This window comes from Saccostrea cucullata, unplaced genomic scaffold (assembly GCF_032062105.1).
Source record: "Saccostrea cucullata isolate Sc308-1 unplaced genomic scaffold, CSIRO_AGI_Scuc_v1 ctg2001, whole genome shotgun sequence".
Classification (NCBI taxonomy): Eukaryota; Metazoa; Mollusca; class Bivalvia; order Ostreida; family Ostreidae; genus Saccostrea; species Saccostrea cuccullata.
Window position 1 is genome coordinate 55,937 of NW_026920225.1, and position 22,514 is coordinate 78,450.

Here is a 22,514-nt window from a genome sequence, read left to right on the forward strand (position 1 = left end):
TTTTAATCTTAACATAAGTATCCAGTTTACCTTCTTGTAACAATCTAATCAAGTTCCACTCATTCATGTAGTATGAAATTAAATGTTTTTTGCATTTTATCTTGAAAGTTTGCAATTTGTTAGACAAAATATCCTTATTAAAGTTTATCATTTCTGCAATTTTACTATATGTTCCATACCAAGATGGTATACTGTTACTCCAATTAATCTTACTTTGAGAATATGCTGCTCTCAATAATGGGAATGACATATCTAGACATTCTAATCTATGGACATAATTCAAAATACTTTTTATAATATCAAAATGAAGGGGGAGCCTACCAAGCTCAGATAATGAGGAGAAGTTTGCACTTTTCCTATGCAGTCCCAATATATTCTTACAAAATTTTAAGTGTAGATTCTCGCACTTCAACTTACTAAAAATATCATATACAGAGAGTTTGGAGGTTTTACGAAAAATACTTGGTCGATTAATGTTCCCCCATATTTCACATCCATAAAGCAAGATGGGTTTTATTGTATGATCAAATACATGTAGGGATGTTTTAACACTTGGCTTCAAAGACAAAAATTCTTTTTGCAGTTTATAAAATGCCTTTAGAGCTTTTTTATACAGGTCTTCCTGAGCATATGAGAAGGTTCCAGAGGCACTAAAGAGTACCCCTAGATATCTATAAGAAGACACAGATTCCAAAACCTGGTCAAACAGCTTAAATTCATTTTTTATCAAACGACCCGCTTTATTAAATATCAGAATTTTGGTTTTTGTTACATTCACTTCCAGACACCAATCATTACAAAATGACTGTAATTTATGCAATTTAGATTGAAGACCTACTGCTGTCTGAGATAACAATATCACATCATCAGCATACATAAGACAGTTAATTACCTTATCATTAAGTAAGATGGGATTAGGGGTGTCTTGAAGATACTCAGGTAAATCATTGATAAAATAAAAGATGTTTTTATGGTTTTTAAAAATGACCTATTAATTTTGAAGTAAAATTACAATAATGCAAAAATTGACAATTAACCTAGCTGTAGCTTTCATCAAAGATGTATACAGTACCTTAATTCAGAATTTAAAAAAAAGTTTTTGACAATATGTGTGACAAAATGCTCTGTCTTGTGTGTCCATTTTATCACAGAGAGGAGGGCAGGTCTCACTGAAGTCACGATTTCCTTAATGTACATATGTACATGCAGCCATGCAGTAAAAGTTTGAGGTGACCATTTGCAGAGATATGGTCTACAGTCATTTAGGGTATTTCGGGTCACTTTTTACATTTCTACTGCAATTAATTAAACAAACAAGATTATTAATGGTTCCTGGGCATTATTAAGAAGTTTATTGTTTGATTGAAAAGACTTACGAACCAAACTGCGATTATCTTTGATAAAACGACCGCAGTGGTCAGCTTCATCTAGACCTCCAATTTAAGGAATTGCGGGTCACTTCCGGTTATTTCGAGTCACTTTATAAACGTGTGCAAAACAAAACAAAAATTACATTTAATGTTGTTTTATGACCAAAATTAGTTAGTTGTGCTAATATCCAATTGTTATTTCAGCAGAAACGATTTTTTGTGGGGAAAATCGCTCACGGTGAAAGCTGATATCAACACGCTATATTGACCGTGTGTAATGTGGGGCGGATCTAGCTTGAAGACCATGAAATTATGACCTTTAGATTGTTAAATTCTCTAGTAACATTCAGAGACAAACATTTTATGTCATTATTTATTTGAATAAAATGACTTTTTAACAAAGAAAAAAAAGTAACAATGGAAACACCTGGTTTTAAATAACGGGAAAATGACTAGGAATTTAAACATGGTAAGGAAAAGGCTATAAAAAAATTATACAGTAACAAAAAAAAAGTTAATTCGTCCTACTTGGACTCATATAAAATATAAACATATAAAAAAATCTATAGATCTACAAAATAAACATAATAATAATTTAGTACTTGATACTACAATATAAAACACCCCCTCACTTTCTAGTGGAAATGTGCATCTCTGTCTCTCTCTGCAAAATCTTTGGCAAATTTATGTGCATCCTTTCTCTCTCTCTCTCTCTCATTGCAGTCTTTGGCAAATTCATGCTCTCTCTCTCTCTCTCTCTCTCTCTCTCTCTCTCTCTCTCTTATTGCAAATTCTATGGTAAATTTATGTGCATCTTAAAATGATATAAAGTATGTCAAACTTAGTATGTAAACTTTTATATTAAAAAAAAAAAACAACTTCACATTCTATGAAATGAACTTTGATACAAAGAATCATATGTGATGCATGTACACTTTATGATAAGGAGACATCAATGACCGACTTTTCAGGCATATTTTCAATATGCTGCTCTATAACAGTCAATGCTGCATGGAAGTTTTTGGGACACGCTTTGTATTGGCAGGGTATAACAACACCTCCTCCTTTTTCCAGCACATGGGGCCAGGGTGGAAAACTTGGCAATGGTTCACCAGTAACGATTGCAGTTATTACACCTCCAGCATTCATCACATACCTAAAGGCACTCGCCAAACCTCTCGGAACATGACCACAAGGAAGACCTGCTATGTCACTTAATTTCAGGCCTCTCTTTTCATCACTCACTGAATTCTCCAGGTTCTCTGGAACATTTTCTGGCACCCAGACTACACATGCATCTATATCATGAATATTTGAATATTCTCTGTCGACCTGAAGTTCCAAATCACTTGTCACAAGTGGCTTTACTTTATACTCATGATAGCCCTTAATTACACAGTTTTTGATATAAATTATCTCCTTGTTGGGTTCCTGTAAGAAAAAAAAAATACAGTCAATGACATACAGATTTATAAGAAAAAGAATATTCTTAACGCATCTAATAACTCCCCACCCATCTTTTAGATCATATTCTGATTTTGATTTAACATTGTATCAAATTTTTATATAAAACATACTTTGCATTATAAATCATGTCATGCACTATGCAGAGAATATTCAAATATATAATTATGTGTTGCTTGGAAAAAATTTCAGATTATAAACTTAAAAAAAAAATAGATATTGTTATACAAGAGGAGGTTGGCAACAAGCAGGTAAATATTTACACTACAAATTCATATGATATCTATGAAATAGATGTGCAGAGCTGGCATATGAATTCAACAGATTCTTCAACAGCTGCATCTTTGTCCCATGGATGCGCAGCTGGAATACACAAGATATGTTCCCATTTGCGGCACAAATGGTGTCCAGATTTCCTTCCTCTTTTTAGTTCTTCCCATTCTTCTGAAAATAAGCAATGTGTATGTAGGGGCCTAGTATGTTTATTCACCACTTGTCTACATGTACATTCATGAAATCATCTGGAGTTTTAATAAAGTCATTGAAAAAAAAAACAAGAAAAATTGTTGCAATAAAGGAAGGGGCGCCCGAATGAATCCGCCACTGGAAGCATTCACCACTACTGTAAATGTACAATATTTTTGCACAACACTTTACCACATAACGGCACGAATCTAGGTCATAGCAACTTTATTTCACACATACAAAAAAAAATGGATTTTTCTTTTTAACAAAATGATTATTTTTATAATGTTTAATTTAGTATAACAAATTTTCTACATAAAGAAAAGCTATAATCATGATAATATTGAAAAAGCACAATGTAAACATTGACATGTGACGTACCAAAACACGAAGCTGTAGAAACACACGTGACCCGAAATACACTAAACCGAAGGGGGTTAGGAATACACCACTACCTCAATAGATTTTATTGCAACCAGAATTTGTTTAGTTGCATTAGAAAGCGTATAAATTTTCCTTTCCAGTAGTATATAACATGTATTGTTTTATCAGACTTAAACTTCACATCATCGAAGAAAAAAAGATGTCTCCTTTTTTGACATGCAAAATTCTCTGATCGTGAAACATACGCCAATTAATCAACGTATTATTTAAGACATCTATTTTCAATATTTTCCTTTGTAACTGTGTGAATGCATATAACATACCTTGCTGGACGTGACTGCAATAGCTTCTTGTTTTTCTTTTACGTTTTGTGCGAACTGTGTCAAGAAAACCCCGATGACTCCCGAAAATCGGGGTGACCCGAAATACCCTAAATGACTGTAGGCCATTGGAATATGGGGTTGCTTTAGGTATAATGCTATCACAATCTTCCTTTAAAGATTAACTCTTGTGAAAGAATTCTTAATTCATTTGTTGAAAGCACAGTGCTAGATATCATTTATTTGAAAAATGGTTAGAAAATAAAATTTCAAAGATGGCAGGGTGCACCAGAGGTAAAAAATGGTAAAAACAATTCTGGCAGTTAGGGGACAAGTCAACCCTATAAGACCTAGTCTGGCCCCCTTCCCACCTCCCACCCACCCCCTCTTGCAAATAAAGTTGAAATAGCTTTGATTCTGCAGGCAGAAAAATTGAAAAATCAAAATTTAAATATAAAGCCGTCAATCAAAAACAAATTTATTTACATGTATATTATGCTGGTGTAAGGTAATTTATGCTATGATAGTGGAAAATACTAAATGTAAACTTTTGATCATGTTCCAATATTCTAGACAACTAGCTAATTTAAAACTTGTTACGAAGGTTAGCTATTGTAAAAATCAATGTACTGAGGTTTATATGTATTTTATTTTGACATTTCAGAAATGGGAGACAACAGAAGAATTGCGCAGGTCCGCACGGCTCGTTCTGTCATCTGCAGAGTCCTTCTCCTTGATGGAAAACTATTCGAAATAGATGTTGATGTAAGTATAGTAAAATATAAATAAATATGTAAGGGTATTACTGTGTAGTAAAGTATAAAATATGTACTAAAGTTGCAAGGAGCAAAGTAAACAAAATATATTAGAAGCTTGTCATGTGAATTAAATTCTTAAATGCCATGGAACATTTTTCATTGTTGTCAGTTGCAGTTGTGCTTTAAACCTACACGGCACCCCTACCTTTCCTTGCTGCACCCAGAGGCAGTTGAGTTTAATAAACTAAGGAGGAAATACTTCTGTAAAATGATTAATATTACCATTGCTTAACTGTTATTGTTTTCCTCTTTTGTGTTTGGATGGGAAAAACTCAAAGTAAATTGTCTTTATTCCACAGAAACGTGCAGTCGGTCAGATTCTTTTCGACAAAGTATGTGAACACTTGGATCTTGTGGAGAAGGACTATTTCGGACTTTCCTTCACCGGACTTCACACCGGACTCAGGGTAAGTTACCATGGTTACCAAACAGGTGCCCTTTCCCCACCCACCCCCTGAGGAAGTAAAAATGATAGAGGTCTACAGGCTGTGACAGTCAGATTTTATACATACCACTCAACATATACTACCTGACATAATATATCCCAAAGTTGTTAAATATAAAATTGATGAAAAACTCTGAATTTTTTAAAATTGACAAAATCAGTAGACTCACTTATTTCATGGATTTTATGGCCCTCAGTGCCATGTTGCTGTTTATTAATCAGAGAACAAGAAGATACATCCTGGTTGTTTTGATAAAGAACAAAGTATAGCCCTAAGGTGTGCAAGGATGAGGCATTAGGAATCTGAGAAAGCACACAGATCAGGCATGAAAGAAGGAAAGTCGATAGATGAATATGGTAGCATTGTTGTTAATATGATGGCCATCATGCATTCAGAGATTTTTAATATAATTCCATCTTCCAGAACTAAGGAAAAAGGGTGAAAAGAAGTCATGTCATTGAACCTGTATATATTTAGCATAGTTGCAAATATTGCCACATTTATTTTCCACATTTAAGTAATGTACAAAAAAAATTTTGGATAATTAATAGCTAATTAGTGTTCAATGTGCAGCTTACTAAGGGCTCGTGTTAGGTGTGACCGGTTAACAAGGGATGCTTACTCCTCCGAGGCACCTGATCAAATTTCATCAGGGGTCCGAGTTTTATACTTTTTTCACAGATTTGTATTGTTTACAGATTTTTTGAGATCAATCGCTGTTCATTTTCTGCAAACTTTTTCAATGAGATAAAATTCTGACATTCTTCAGTTGTCCCCTATTATTGTCTTAGAATTGTAATAAATTTTGACAGATGTGTTTGTATAAGAAATGAAAAGAATTATATCCAGTCTATTTGAATAAAGAATAATTTATAGCAGTAAATGAAGACATGAATTGAAGAAACTCTGTGTCTCATTTGACCTACAAACATGAAGGTCATTGACACTTAAGTTATATGTAATGCGTGCTACATGTATACACAGAAAGCATCGTTTCCAGAGCATTTGATATTATTAATTGTTAGTCGATCTCGTATTTTTTGTAATCTCAGCTTTGCTTAAGACTTTCAGCAATTAATAAAAATGTAAATATGATGTTTTTAAATGAATTTTAGTCATTGTTCTTTGATGAACTACACAACTCTTTGTAAACAACTTCTTAAAAGTAATTTGGTAATAATAATATGTACATGTATTATTGTTTTTTGTAAGGTTTTAGTGATGATTTGATGAACTGTTAAGTATTAATTTCAAAGCACACATGATTTGATATAGAATAATTTGTTGGTTTAATGTCAAGGGAAAAAATGAAATAAAATCCTAATTCTTTTGAATAGTTTTACAATTTATCATGTTGATTTAATGACAAGACAAGATATGAAATAAAATACTAATTTTTAAAAATAGTTTTATAATTTATCAAAAATTGAGGAAAAGAAAAGATATCTATTTTGGTGACTTTATCAGACTATTCATGTCTTCTGTATCGCCTTGTAGGTAACAATTGTTTACAGATTTTTTGAGATCAATCACTGTTCATTTTCTTCCAGCTTTTTTCAATGAGATAAAATTCTGACATTCTTTACTTGTCACCCTATTATTGTCTTATATTTGTAATAAATTTTGACAGATGTGTTTGTAAAAGATGAAAAATTATTAGTCTATTGGAAAAAAAATAATATTATAGCATTAAATGAAGTCATGAATTGAAGAAACTTGTGTCTCATTTGACCTACAAACGTGAAGGTCATTGACACCCCATGTTCAATGTGACTTGATTATTCCCACTTACTGACAGTTAAATAAGTATCCTAGTATTGGGAATATATACTTATAATTTGATTGTGTTTAGCATTTCCATATTTCTCATGTCATACAAACAGGGTGGGCATTTAAATTGATTGAACTGTAAGTTTTCACAATAAATTTCCCACGATTTTGTGATGAAATTTGTTCGTACACCTTGCATCATAAACATTAACGTGAGAATTCCTAAGATGTGAATTGTGTATTGCCTGTATATATACTCAGGTGTTTATTTAATATACATATACAGATTTTAATGAAATTTGATGGACTGTTAAGTACCTGCAACATTTGAGAGAACAGACTAAGAAATAGGGGTGGAGAGGAAAGAGAGATGGAAAAACATACTGAGTTTATTTTAATTCGTTGAATAGGCAGTTATCATCATGCATTATTTCATTTGATTTAAGGAAGAAAAAAATTGACATGTCTAGGTAGATTGTATATATGCATAGATATATGTGCAACACACTATATTTATTTTGTGATAAAAAAATTTGTGAACAAAAATAGATAAAAGGATCTAGCTAGCAAAAGTACTGTGGCGATAACGAAAAAGAAAACTGCTGTATTTATTTGAATTGAGAAAAAGAAAAGATATCTATTTTTTGTAACCTTATCATGTCTTTATGTCTTCTGTCTTCCTTGTCCAGGTAACGATTATTGATTTGGGTGACATACCTGTACATTTACTTGTGTCAGATGTACCTTTAAATCTTGACTGATTGGGGTCTAGGTATGCACGTATTGCAAGCATCGATCACACTATTGATTTTTTTGTAAAAATGAGTAAAATTAGCCTTGGAAAAAAGTGCTGGAAGAAAAATTGTATGTCATGTACAGTGTAAACAAATCAAAAATGAAATATGTACACAAACCTCATTAAGTACTGGTAAACATTATTATTTGAGCATTTTGGATTTTTGTTCTTTTTCCTATTTATGGTTTATTGTTATGCTTTACTGGTAAAAACTGGAGCATTCTTTTTTTGAATAGTTACTTATAATTTGTTTGTGTGCATCATTTCCATATTTTGTGTGTGTTACAAGCATGTATTCATTTTTCTGAGCAATTGCATTATGAGTATAATGATTATGATGGGAAGAAAAACTAATTTATCATTTATGAGGAATTTCTTTTTGATTTAGAATAACAATGCATCTTTTCAAACATGTTGCAGGGTTTATTAGTATTATGATTTCCCAGTGGGGATAATGATATTTATTATAAGTGTTGACATATCTACCAAGATTTGATATGAAGACATGTTATCACAAAGTTGTTCCCCATGAGTAAACAATTTTCCGAGACCCAGGAATAGACATAATCAGTGTCCCCCCTTGTCTTGGGGAGGCTCGAATCGTTCCTGATGATAAGCCTCTTACCTGTGTTTTTACCTGTGTAAAGGTGTCAGCTAACTGACAGACACTCAGGTAGTAGCATATTTATACGGCTCCGGACTCACAGGTAAATACTACCCTCTCAAAACACTGATTAATATATAGACAGGTGTATATGTATTAAGGTAGACAGGCATGTATAAGTAGAATATATGTGTATTGGCAATTTTTTCTAGACAAACAATAATTCATTTCCACTGGCCTGCCTTTATGAATGAGTAAGAACATGTAAGACAATGTCATTACATATATATTTGTACTTTTACATTTGGAACAATTGTAGTAAGATGATATTTAAAATGTTACAGTAATATATATCTTTGCCATCAATAAGTGCACACAATCCTCATATTCCTAGTAACTGCCTTTTTATCTTGTATATAAGTTAGAATTATTTCCTTTGACATTTGTTTCTAATCCTTTTATGTATTGTACATCTACTTGATCATGTTGATGAATTGTATGCAGATCAGAACTTAAAAGCGAGGTCATCGGTATTTTCTTGCCGTGTAAATTCTGCTCTTGTGAAAAAATCGATAGTGAAAAAATAATAACATTGAAAATCCAATCAATTTTTAAAGCAGTATGCTTGAAATATTTACATTATTGTATTTTCCTCCTCTATAATCAAATTTAATTATTATCCCAATGTTTTGTAGGAATGGTTAAATGTAGAAAAGAAGATATCCAAGCAAATGAAAGGTAAATGTCATCAAGAGTTATTCCCCTTTAGTTCTTCAGCTTGCATTGGATTTTATAATATATTGATTCATATATGAAAAGAAGTGCATGTCAACACCAAGAAAAAAATACATTTTACAGGCATGCATCTTTTATTCTTGTTTAATTAGAAAATAATAGTTGAGCATCTTCAAGGTATGAGGCTTGAAAGTGTTAAAAATAGTCATGGCTTTCATTGCACTAGTATTTATTCCAGAAAAGCTACATTTCATATATTTATACATGTTATACATATGTATATATATTTCAGGCTTGGCATGGGAGTTTAAGTTTGAGGTTAAGTTTTACCCCCCAGACCCTCAGACTCTGCATGAAGACTTAACTAGGTGGGTGTTTGAGGTTTCTATCAGTAAGGACATTGGAAATTAGTTGTTTATGTTGGGGCTTGCTGAAATCTTATACATTTCTTACAGTTTCAAGTTACTAATAACAGTTCTCTTTTTTTTTTTTTTTTTTTTTTTTTGTAGATACCAACTATGTCTGCAGATAAGAAATGATATTGTCAATGAAAAGTAAGTAAAAGAACACGGTTCACTTTTGCCTTATTTGGCCCTGTGAATTTCTGAAAAACTGAAACTGCATAGTTTTAGTTAATAATGCATTAAATATCACTTAGATCTTTGGTGACTGCGTATCTATCAAAATGACGTCATTTTCTGGCCAGTCAATGCATTATGACGTCACGAAATGCCTCGATTTCCTCATATTCTGAAAAAGTCTACAAAAACGGCCAATTTTTAAAGCTATTTTTAGCTCACCTCAACGAAGTTGGGGGAGCTTATGTAATACCCTCGGCGTCGGTGTCGGCTTCGGTGTCGGTGTCGGCGTCGGCGTCGGCGTCCCGGGTTAAGGTTTAGTTTTTTGGAGCAGTTTTCTTTTTAAGTACTTCTATGTCCTATATTGATTAGACATGCATGGAAGATGGTTCTAGTGTGTTTCATTGTACCAGTCAAAGTTTCAGATGCTGCAATTTTAGCACTATGACCAGGTTAATGTTTTTGGAGCAGGTTAACATTTTTGGTGCAGTTTTTGGTGTAGGTTTCATTTCCAAGTAACTATAAGCCCTATGTTAACCAAACTTGCATGGATGATACATCTAAGGATGCATAACCGGGCTTGCTTCGGATGCTGAATCTGACCTACTTTTTCCGGTTGAGTGAACAGGTTAAAGTTTTTTGGTGTAGGTTTCATTTCCAAGTATCTGTAAGTTCTATGTTGACCAAACTTGCATGGATGATACATCTAAGGATGGATACAACCAGGCTTGCTTCGGATGCTGAATCTGACCTACATTTTCCATTTGAGTGAACAGGTTAAAGTTTTTGGTGCAGGTTTCATTTCTAAGTATCTGTAAGTCCTATGTTGACCAAACTTGCATGGATGATACATCTAAGGATGGATACTACCAGGCTTGCTTCGGATGCTGAATCTGACCTACATTTTCCGGTTGAGTGAACAGGTTAAAGTTTTTGGTGCAGGTTTCATTTCCAAGTAACTATAAGCCCTATGTTGACCAAACTTGCGTGGATGATACATCTAAGGATGGATACTGCCGGGCTTGCTTCGGATGCTGAATCTGACCTACATTTTCCAGTTGAGTGAACAAATAAAAGTTTTTGGTGCAGGTTTCATTTCCAAGTAACTATGAGTTCTTTAATGACCAATCTTGCATGGATGATACATCTTAGGATGCATACTACCAGGCTTGCTTCGGATGCTGAATCTGACCTACATTTTGTGGATGAGTGAAAATGTTAGTTTTTGATGTATGTTTCATTTCCAATTAACTATGAGCCTTATAATGTGCAAACTTGCATGGACGATACATCTTAGGATGCACACTAATGGACTTGCTTCGGATGCTGAATTCGACATATATATTTTTCAGATAATAGACCAGGTTAAAGTTATGGTTGCAGGTCTATTACCAAAAAACTTTAAGGCTTTTATAACATTGTATAAACCAAACTTGCACAAATGTTGCATCAAGAGATGAAAACTCAAATTTGCTTTAGATGCTGAATTACATTTTCATGAAGAAGAACTACTTTAATTTTTTTATGTTGGTCTACTTCAAAGTATCAGATCAAAATTGCTTAGATATTTTCATTTTTTGGAATGTACATTTTTTGTTGGTTAATTGTGTGACTTTGCCTTATTTAAAGACAACATTTGTTGAGGTGAGCTCTGTAATCTCTGATTACCTATGTTTTGATATTTGATATAGAGCGCAACCTCTGATCTAAAATATACAACTAGTAAATGATAGAGCTGTTTCTGAGGATTAATGGACATGTTTTATTTTTAAGATCAGAGAGTGCGCTCATATTATTTTTCTTTACTGAAAGTACTCAATTAACCTGTTTGCCTAAAAATTCAAGAACATAGCAGTTTCATAAAGCCAGTTCTCCTAGACCTGGACTTTTAGAAGATTTTTTTTAATAGGATATGAAAGCACCAAGTCTCTACTTTATTTTAATGCTTCAAAATAATAGAAAATCAAGTGTTGATCAATTTATTGGTATATCTACAGGGCCATTTTATGAATAAAGTGAACCGACTTCTTTTTAAAATATACTGCTATTTAGTAATTATTTGAAGTTTGTTTCATTTCTAACTTTGGAAGTAACAGGAAAGTGACTGCCCTCTCTGTTACAAAATCTATAGAGCATTCTCTGACTGAATTCCAAGGGTGAAATCTGGAGTAAAATATACACATGATATTCGTTTTCAGATTGCCTTGCTCAGCTGTAACCTATGCTCTTCTGGGATCCTACACAGTCCAATCGGAGCTGGGAGATTTCGACATCGATGAATTCGGTCCGGGAACAGAATATATCAGGAAGATGAGATTTGCTCCACATCAAGATAGAGAACTGCTGAAAAAAATAGCAGAGCTTCATAAAACTCACAGGTACTAGGATTTTTAGAGTTACACAAAACTCACAGGTAATAGGACTGTAAGAAATACAATGGGACAAAAAAAGGTGACATTAAGGTTCACTGACCCTCTGATAAGAGAGATAACTCTTACTAAGCTAGATGTAAATAAATATTTAAAAAAGAATTCTGTCATCTTTCACCCAGAGAGGTATTCTGAACTTTGGGGCATATTTAAATCAATGTTAGTGTAAAAGCAAATTTTTTAAGAGTAAACAGAGAAGTCAGTAAGCTGGTTCATGTTCTCTATTTTATCATTCTTTACTTGCAGGGGACAAACCCCAGAGGAAGCAGAACTGCATTTCCTGGAAAATGCCAAGAAACTGGCAATGTATGGAGTTGATCTCAGTAATGCAAAGGTACTACAGGAGTTGTTTTGAAAAATGATGATTTGTTGAATGTTGATACAGTCAATTACAGTGTTGTGTAAAAGGAAATAGTCAGGAGAGTCCCCTTTAGTGGGATATACCCTATATTATTATTTTTGGATGTTGCTATTTTTGGCTATTACTATTTTTGCAGGAAGATGAGGGGGTGGACCTTCAACTAGGAGTGTTCCCCCTTAGTGGGGTATACCCTATATTACTATATTTGGCTGTTACTATTTTTGTAGGATGGTGAGGGAGTAGACATTCAGTTAGGGGTGTGTTGGAGTGGTATTCTTGTCTTCAGAGAAAAACTACAGATCAACAAATTTGTGTGGCCAAAGATTCTCAAAATGTCCTACAGAAGAAAAAAGTTCTACATCAAGCTAAGAACAGGGGAGGTAAGATTTCTGTCTTTCTCTGAGAAATTTTGTACATCCCAAACCTTTGGCAAACTTTACGGTAATTCAGATAAATTCAGTAAATTCAGAATTTTTTTCGTCTGAGGATTATCATTCAACTTCTTCACTCAGTATCTTTAAATAAAGTTGGACTTATCTTTTGTAGTTTGAAGAGTTCCAGAGTTTGATAGGTTTCAAATTTTTATCAAGTAAACATTCCAAACGTATGTGGAAGATCTGTGTAGAAAACCATGCCTTCTTCAGGTAAGTCATTTAACCACATATCCCCCTTCCTCACCCTTATCCTCCCAAAAAGGTACAGCTGAACTTTGGGATGTTGAACACAATATCTCAATTACCATGGATATGTTGAAGTGATTTTTGAAGTCCCAACTATATATTCTTTAAGTATTTTCCTTTCATATCAAAGCCTTGGATTTCTTGAAGTTTAATCTTGGTCTGGTCAAGTTTGAGATAATGAAATTTGACATGTAATTATATTGTGACTGTAATCAGTACACTAGTGTGTGACACATGTTTCACCAAAATGACAAAGTGGACTCTGAAGTCACAATGTCCTTGTTATAATTTTACAGAAACAGAGAGCCTGACTCTCCAGGAACACAGAGAGGATTCCTAAAACTGGGATCCAAGTTCCGTTACTCCGGGAGAACTCACTTCCAGACCAAGCAGGCTATGCTGGGGGTAGACCGCCCCTCTCCATTCTTTGATCGTGTCCACAGCAAACGGGCCACGTATCATGGCAGGACCAAAAACAAGGATCTAGCAGATGGTAATTCACCACGATCCGTATTGTCATCTTTGTCTTTTTTTTTTTGTTTCATACATTTCCGTCTTTTTTTTTTGTTTTAAGATGACCTAATTTCATGGTTGAGATTTCATATGACAAGTCATGGGTTATATTGTAGACATACAAACCTTTAAAATGATAAATTCACATAACTTGGTTGTTTCTTTCTCTGTAATTAAATAATTTGATCAAGAACTTTATTGTCTCTTAAGTTGTGTTAAGAACTGTAATGTCTGTTCATATTTTCTCTTCTCTAGAAATGTACAAACCTCGACCGGAGCCTAGGCACATCCCGGAGTATAACCGAGAAGAGAAGATGATGAGGAAGGTTCCAGAGCCTGAGATCAATGACAAAGAAGACAGGGAAGATGTGTTTGAAGATGAGGAGGAGGAGGAAGAGGAGCCAGACAACAGGAAGAGTCGGATGGAGAAGATGCACGCCGTCCCGACCCCGCTGGCGCAGGTCATGATGAAGAAGGAACAAGTGGAAAACAACAACCAGGAAAATAACCGCCGGAGAAGGTCATTCGAGGAGGAAATGTCCGACAGACCTCTGGATGATAGCATGGTACGTACAGACAGACTTAATAATCATAACCTAGTATATAGACATGCTTCTACTAATTCAGGGAAATACTTGGACACTAATCAGAATCACACAAACGTTTCACTTAGTCCGGTTTTATCATTAACCAAGACAACTATGAAAAGACAGAGAGGGCGCCAGCGAACAGGAAGTGAGAGTTTTAAGAAAGTTTCTTTCGATGAGGAGAGCCTCAGAAGTGCTAGCTCTCAGTTCAGTAGGAGTGATAGTGAACTGTTTCCTCAGAAGTTATCTCTGCCCCCTAAAACGAGGTACCAGAAAAAGAGAACAGGCAGCCAATCCAGTGTTGAGAGTCCCCTAGCCATCAGGTCAACCATGACAGCATCTCCCAGTGTGGAAAGTCCATTAGAGTTCAGGTCAACCGTGACAGCGTCTCCCAGTGTGGATTGTCCAGTGGCTGTCAGGTCAACTGTGACAACATTTCACAGGAATCTTCACCCAAGGAAACTGGATTTCAAACGACATTCAGTGGATAAAGATTTGAATTCTAGTATTGATGAAGGATATTCTGACACTTTTGAAAGAAAAATTTCAGAGAGAAGTTATGGAAAAAATACTAGCTATACAAATTCTTCTAAATCTGATTCTTTTGATGGTTCCAGACATATAAATGAAACAAAAGAAACAAACAGAGCTCATAGAAATAAGTCTCATCTGATAGACACTACACTAGGTGGGAGTCTGTACAGATACAGCTCATCAGACTCTGAGGACTTCAGTAGTCCAGTGAAAGTGGAGGAGGAAAAAGTGACATCTAAGTCAAAAGATGTAAGGCAAGTAGGTAGGAGAGGAAGGCAAAAAGAACAGCCTGTCATGAACAAGGAGCCAGTGCCTGTTAGAAGGGAGAGTTCTGATTTTGTTATCAAAAACTTAGAATCAGAACCAGGAGGTGGGTTTAGAAGGAGAGAATCTGGTCCAGGAAATCTCAGCAAGAACTACAGGATAGCTCCCTCAGAGAAGTCCATAGAAAGAAGGGATTTCTCCAAACAGGATGGCTCAAATGTCACAGACACATACAACTACATAAACAATGAAGCCATTTTGTTAGAAAAGTACATTATAAGAAAGCCAGAGTCTGAATCTTCCAGCAGTCCTAGAGAACAGAACCTGCTGGATGATAGCATCCTTGTCTCCAACCTGAGAGGCACCCCAGAGGAGGTCGCTCTACAAGGCAGTATTGAGTACTGTGGGTTTGCAGCAGGACCAAGGTCTACCTCCTCAGTGGATGATATCCTGGACAAAGGAGAACAAAATGATGAACAACACACTTCTCACATCAATCATCAAATATCAAAGGAGGAAATCTCAGAATTAGAGCCTTCTAAAGCAGTTCTAGCTGAAGATGAAATAGAAAATGATGAGAGGCATGAAACTAACGGTAGAAACATGAATGATGCTTTAACAAACAGCACAGCATCTATCTTGTCTTTATCATCAGAAGAAGGAAGTGTTACTGTGAATGATTTTATCCAAAGTTATGACCATGAACCCTGTGTTCGAAGGGCAAGGTCAATGACTCTAGGTCAGGAGGAAAGAGAACCTGTTGACACCCCATCCTTTGAGAACAAGAAAGTGAGATTTTGCAGTGAGGATAACCTTGTGTATGAAGTGAGATATGGATTTTCTGATGAGGAAAAGCCTCCTGAATCACCAGAGAAACTCAACTTAAACTTCATTGATGACAGTCTGTCTGATGATCAGCTCTCAGATTCCGAGTCTTCACCAAACACTCCCTCCCTGTCTCGATATTTCAATGACTCCTCAGGGTCGTCTAGCTCCTGTACTCCTGATACCTCTCCAAGGTTGGAAACCACATCTGCAGTGGCAGGCACTTCTCATAGGACACTCCTACAGAAGAGTCTTCAGAAACCAGCAAACAGAAAGATCATGACAGATGGAGGAACCTTGGAAAATGATGAGAGAGCTGAGGAGATGGAGTTACTGAAGAAAAATGATCTTTTTGAGGATGCTAATGTAATGAAAGAGTTTTCGAATGAGAGTATTGAAATGGAAGAAGACTTTAATTCCAAGAATCAAACAATACCTCAATCATTATTAAACAATGAATTAATGACAAGTGAACAGCAGTTATTTTCTCTGAGTGAAAATGACATGGAAAATGTAAAGATTAGTGAGATGGAAAGCAAGACAGATTTTGATGAGGAACAAAAGATACACCATGATGAACTTGATGCATTTACTCCACTTCAGTCTGGGAAGAAGAGTGATATAAAGGCAGCAGGGAATATTTGCAGAAATTTATTCAAGGACGATGGAAAACTGAAAGAAGTGTCCAATGCATCAGATGCTACTGCAGCAGATCTTTTATCCAGCAAAGAGATACCTCAAAATAGTTTAGATGAAACAATTCAACAGAAGAATATTGAATTTAAAATGCAGTCTTTGTCCATGAACAGTGATGAAGACATACGAGGCAAGAATTTCAAAGTGAAACATCCCAAGGAAGACTTTGAAGTCAGAGAAGGAGTTGTCTCTGGACATGAAGAGCTTCTTCCTGTCATGTCATCACTTTCTGCTTGTGGTCAGATACCAGCTGTAGATGAACACTTTAATTCAGTCACCTATCCTGCCCCATTACCCTCATCCACTTTTGTTGTTAGTTCTACTTCTGACAAGCATACCTATACTGTGTCAAAGGAGGCACCTTGTGGAACCACATCTATTGTTCCTAGTCAAAGTCAGTCAGGGATTTCAGATCAGTCTAACTATTTACATGTGTGCAATACAACAAAAGACATCCCTTTTGAATCTGTTGCCTCTCCTGTCATTTCTACTAATGATCAGAGTGAGACGGCACATAAAAATTCATCAGCACAGAATTCATCCATCAAAGAACCAGACAGTACAGCTAAAGAAACTTGCAGAAATACTGCCTTTATTGCTTTCCAAAGTACACCTGTTGATAAGCCTTTTGCTGTCACCAATACGTCTGTTAGTGATAATACACAATCTAGAGCAATTTCAACCCAGGGTAAAACAATTATTACAACTAGTACCTCAGAGCTTGGAGCTCCCATCAGCACTACTTCACACACTCCTCATAAATCCGAAGTCTCAGCAAGTTTCATCAAGCCTTCCTCAGTTCCTACCGCTTTTTCACAGAGTGCTTTTTCTGATTGGAACAGAACACCAACACCTATTAGACCTTTGGTTTTCATTCCTCCTAAAAAGACCATGATGTCTGCCTTACAAAAAAGTTCAGAAGATGTTTCTACTGTTCAACAACAGAATCCTCCTAAAAAATCAAAGAGTGGACCTGATTCTCAAATGGAGAGACTTGATGGGCAACAGAAATCCCCCAGGGACAGTTACAGCAGCACTGCAGAGTGGGTCTTATCCCACTCAAATAGGTTTGTCAACACCAGCTCTGATAAAGTCGACAAGGGACCCAATGTGAATCAAGTCACTGCCAAGAAGCCCAAAACTAAGGAGGATGAGGGGGTTGATTTCAGCATAACTAGACAGTTAAAAGACAGAGGAGATATCAGTACAGGTATCAAAATGGAGAGAGAAGTAAAAGTTAAGGAAAGTGAACAGATGAAGTCTTCTTCTCCCATTGGTGGAAATAACACAAAGAAGTCTATATGGAATCAGCTAGAAAGGGAAGGTGGGGGAAAAGAAAATGCAAATGATTGGGAAGTAAAACAGACACAGTTTGAAAGTTTGACAGATGCTGATAGCAAGAACATCAACTTAAAAGCTATTGATAGAAAAGAGAATACAGTGTGTGTTAACAGAGAACATTTTCAAAAATCTGGGCTCCATGGAGACAAACAATTTAAATCAATCCAGTTAAATGTAGATGGAAGCACTATTTCACCATCAAGAAATTCCTCTGAATGTCAGGAGCTGAAGAAAGAAATAGAGGTTTCAGGCAGAATGAATGTTAAAGGCATTCCAAATAGCTCAAATGAACCATTTCTTGGAAATCCAAGGGAAAATTATGAAGATTACAGAGATTTTAAAAGGCCATTAAATACTTACACAAGTGAATCCATGTTTTCTCCTATCTCAGCAAGACAGAAGAAGAAGGTGTACATTGATGGCTCCCTTCAGAGAAGAAGAGTGTTGGAAACACAGAAAGAGAAAGGTGAGGCAGGGAAAGACGCTGTGGATAATGTGATTGCTGGACAAGATGAAGACGGGGGATTGAAAGATGATGGTGTGAAAACAGAATCCAAAGACAGCAATATGGAAAGAGAGATTTTAGCACAGAGGGTTGAAGCAATAGAAAACATTGAAGAGTATGAACTTGCAGAAGAGGTAGTTAAAGATTCTCAAAGAGGAAGTGTTGCTGATTTAGAAGAGATGAGTTGTCAAAGATCCCACAATAATTTAGCAGACAGTAATGGAGAACGGAATGGACATAGAAATAGAAAGAAGGAAGGACTTGGAGGGGGAAATTGTCCTTCTCAGTTACACAACATGGGATCACAGGAGAGACCAGGCAAAGATGGAGAAGATTTGGAAAGACGTGATGAACTGCCTCTTCTCTGTGACTCTGAAAACTCTGAACTGGAGGAAGATTTTAAAATGGCTGAAGAGGAACCTGACAGCCTGCCAGAGAATTCAGCTGTTATGATGAGGGTGAAGCCTCAAGTGAAAAAAGATGAGGGTCCACCATTACCCCAGGCAGGCGGAGTAGACGTTCCTACAATGTTGCCTAGGAGACTAAGTGCTAAGAGGTTAAGTTCGATGATGGTTCGCCCCGAGAGTCCGGAAGCCGTGTACATCCTGTCTGAGGTCTTCTTAGCAATACTGATATTCCTCATCTCAATGCTTTTCTTATTCTTCTGAGTCAGAATAGAAGCTTATTTAAAGTTTGTGAAATTGTTTTAGAGGCCTATCCTATAAACATTTATTAAAAGTTGCAATATCATATATTTTAATCATTGTTTGAACCCCATCTAGCACAGAATCTAAACTATAAAAGACAATGTCATATAAAACATATAATGGGAACTTTTTTTTTGAATAACATTTTCTGTAAGTTTTTTTTCTTTCTTTTTTTTTTATAGCTAAAATGGCTGTAATATTTTTCATATCAATTTTTTTAAAGGTAATAATATCTTCTTTTATTTTTGTCTTCATTTCAAATTCCTCGTTCTTTACAGAGGAATGAACATATTTAGTATATGTATGGTATACAAATATTGATTTTTTTTCTTTTGATTATTATATTCTGATGACTGTGATACAGTTTGGCTTGTACTTATGTTATATTTAATCCTGCTCTAGTCCCAGACTGTCCATATTATTAAGCCATGTTTTACATAGTTCTACATTTAAAAGATTTAGTCGTTATTCTTATGTTGAAGCTTTGATGCTACTTTATAGTTTAATCCATTCTTCTGGAAGTGCCATGCAATAGTTTAGAAATGAAATCCAAGTGAAGAGTTCATATACATTTGTTACCGTATAAGTACATTTTCAAATAGAATATATAACTTTAAAAAATCTTTGTAAAATTGATGTTTGAATGTAAAATTGTTAAATATAGTGCTGTATTTTTGTAATGGTTTGCTTTATTGAGGAATATGTTTTACAAACACATTTTTGTTTAATTTTGTTTATGTGTCTCAGGTTTTCATATAAATTTACATTATTATATTTACACTGTTGTTCTTGCATATTGTTGTTTTCATATACAAGAGGTATTGTAAAAGAAAGGAATGAAGAAAATGCTGAAAAGCAATTTGGGAATGCTATTTGTAAAAAAAAATCTTGTTTCCTTGGTTTCATCTATTAATTGTTTTCTTGTTAGTATAATTAAAACTGAAGGGAAAATGTGTACTTTTCAGTCATTTTTAATTTTACAGAAATTCAAGAGTTTGAGATGTACCTGAATAGCTCAGTTTTCTGAAGCAAGTGTGGTTGTTTTGTTGCCAATTTTTTTTTTTCATCATCTCTCCCTCAAAATTCATTGTACTGTTGATCAATTCAGGAAAATGCTGGCCATTCACTTCTGAATTATTCATGTACTCTATATATTTTTGCAGATTAATATTTTATGTTCATTATCTTTTTTCAACAATTGTAGATATGAAATTCCAACCTAACATTCTGTCTCGAATGAATTATTTTATTTAAAAAATTGAATTATCTTCCATTTTGGGTATAGAACCATTTCTCGCATTGCTATGGATACATCCCTGTATTTCAAACAATTTTAATATGATAATGCACAAGACAGCAAGATTTGGATTGTTAAGCTAACATGTACATTATAGGACACATGACATTCACTTTGAGTTTTGAAACAGATAATCAAATTTTCAATCTTTTGCTTTCCTTTGGCTTTTGTACTTAGTAAGTGCTAAATTAATAATTTTCTTTGCTTTGTACACATGATTATTATTATGTACTTAAAGAAGTCACTTATACACTTGTTTTCTGTTTGTATAGGTAAAATCTTGTGTTCATTTGAATTATTTATTTTGCTAAAAATGTTGAATTGTTAACTTTGCTGAAATACTGGAGCGAAATAAAAGATGCTATAAAACGGATGTTGTTCTTCATATGAAAATGTTTACATGTGATTGAGTAACATTCTGTATATATGGTTTTTTCCACAAGGTACTTATTTTGCATTGTGTATTTGATCACAAATTTTCAACAGGATTCCACACCGCATATTGAAAATGCAGTTAAGACGTGAAATGTCAAACCATTAACTACCTGCAGTTTCAGCAGAAATTGTTATTAAACAGCATTTTAATGTCACAGTGGAAAAAAGTATGTTTACAGTATTTCATATGAATAGGATTACTCATTTCCAAACGAGTTGCACCATTAGCCTTTCTCCTGTCTTGTTGTGAAAAATGTCGCCACCGATGATCGAAATACTTATCTTGTAATGCATGCACAGCTAAATATGTGTAGTATATGTCTAAATATAGTAACTAACCTTTTGTCTATGTCGTACAATTGTACAGATTTTATAACAAGGTATTTATATAGCCCAGTGATGGATATTTGGGGCACCTGCTTGCGGGTTTGGAGGAGACATATAACTGATCTTTCCTTCAGAGAAATACTAACAACTAATATTAATCAAGTAAAATAAAAGTATACCATTTGCTAACATATTCTAATAACTGCTTACTATATTTGTTTATCATACATGATATTGGATTAACAGGGAAAAATATTTCTTGCTTATTCCCAATTTTACCAACATTTTAAAATTCTTGCAAACTTGAAAAAAAGTAATAACTTTTTTTAATCAGAATGAATGGCATACTTCTTCATGACATGACAGGAGAATTAACAATTATTGGTATGAACTATGAATTTGAACATAAATGCAACTTTCTAATCAGAATAAACAATCTTTTTCTTCTTAAAAATGTTCAGTGGTCCCATTTTCCCCTGCAGAGTAATTGCTAATATTAATAATGAAAATCTGGGCTTTGCTTTGTAGGAAAGGTCAGTTGATGTCCCTCCAAACGAGCAAGAACCCCCGAGTGTACATAACCTCCCCTCCCCACCACTCGACCCCCCAGCACTCCTTAGCAAAGAGGAGCGAAAGAAACGAGAGAAAGAGGAAAAGGAGCGTAAGAAGAGAGAGAAGGAGGAACAAAAACGGAAGAAGAAAGAGGAGGAGAAAGAAAAAAAGAGGCTGGCCAAGGAGAAGAAGAAGAAGCCGCCGGTGGAGGAGAAGTGGCAGGAGGCTGTGGCAGTGTCGGCTACCACAGAAACCGTGGTGGTGTCTGATCGGGCACCGCGGAGAATGAGCAGCTTTGAGGAGCAGAAAGAGGATAAGGTGAGTCCTAGCTTTCTTAATAAATATAGGTTTATATGCATGGATATTGAATTTGCTGCATGATGGATTGTCAGTTTGAATTGTTCATTTATAATTTTTCCAAAATTTTGTTGAAAGACAAATGAGAGAAAAAAGTTCTTAACCAAATTTGTTATAGTCAAGCTTATTTAATCATTGCATTTGTCTTGAAATATGTAGATAAATATCTTTGTTTGAAACTTTGGGGGTTTGATTGTGTTGGTTTCATTTCGTACTGCATTGCATTGAATATTTCATTTACTTATCAATTAATATTTGTATTAATCCAAGGTAAGTAAGAAAGAACAACTCTAACCCTTTAACAAGAGAAAAGAAATACCATATGTAATCAGGAATAATGCATGCTCTTTTCCT

General features: G+C 34.9%; 2 protein-coding genes across 2 annotated transcripts in view; one reads left to right on the top strand and one right to left on the bottom strand.

The window, feature by feature from the left end:
- The window catches only part of LOC134245193 (calponin homology domain-containing protein DDB_G0272472-like), a 33,346-nt gene that overhangs the window by 1,511 nt on the left and 9,321 nt on the right, over positions 1-22,514 (top strand). The window contains exons 2-14 of the mRNA XM_062727469.1: positions 4,668-4,768; positions 5,121-5,228; positions 9,133-9,175; positions 9,465-9,540; positions 9,682-9,726; positions 11,949-12,128; positions 12,426-12,513; positions 12,768-12,920; positions 13,087-13,184; positions 13,517-13,713; positions 13,989-14,714; positions 14,805-19,099; positions 21,780-22,121. Of these exons, the coding sequence (XP_062583453.1) occupies positions 4,670-4,768; positions 5,121-5,228; positions 9,133-9,175; positions 9,465-9,540; positions 9,682-9,726; positions 11,949-12,128; positions 12,426-12,513; positions 12,768-12,920; positions 13,087-13,184; positions 13,517-13,713; positions 13,989-14,714; positions 14,805-19,099; positions 21,780-22,121 (6,450 nt within the window). The 5' untranslated portion in view covers positions 4,668-4,669. The remainder of the gene's footprint in view (positions 1-4,667; positions 4,769-5,120; positions 5,229-9,132; positions 9,176-9,464; positions 9,541-9,681; positions 9,727-11,948; positions 12,129-12,425; positions 12,514-12,767; positions 12,921-13,086; positions 13,185-13,516; positions 13,714-13,988; positions 14,715-14,804; positions 19,100-21,779; positions 22,122-22,514) is intronic.
- LOC134245190 (uncharacterized) lies at positions 2,246-4,132 on the bottom strand. Its single transcript, XM_062727455.1, has 2 exons — positions 4,007-4,132; positions 2,246-2,801 (listed from the first exon to the last, which is right to left on the bottom strand). Exons 1-2 carry the CDS (start codon positions 4,130-4,132, stop codon positions 2,307-2,309), a joined length of 621 nt encoding a protein of 206 aa, XP_062583439.1. The 3' UTR covers positions 2,246-2,306.

What these genes read in the sequence shown, in the direction of transcription:
- LOC134245190 (XM_062727455.1), bottom strand. Translation starts at nt 4,132, where the DNA reads ATGGCCTACAGTCATTTAGGGTATTTCGGGTCACCCCGATTTTCGGGA. An exon ending in TTGCAGTCACGTCCAGCAAG is followed by an intron (nt 2,802 to 4,006) that starts GTATGTTATATG and finishes TTTTTCTTACAG; the next exon opens with GAACCCAACAAGGAGATAAT.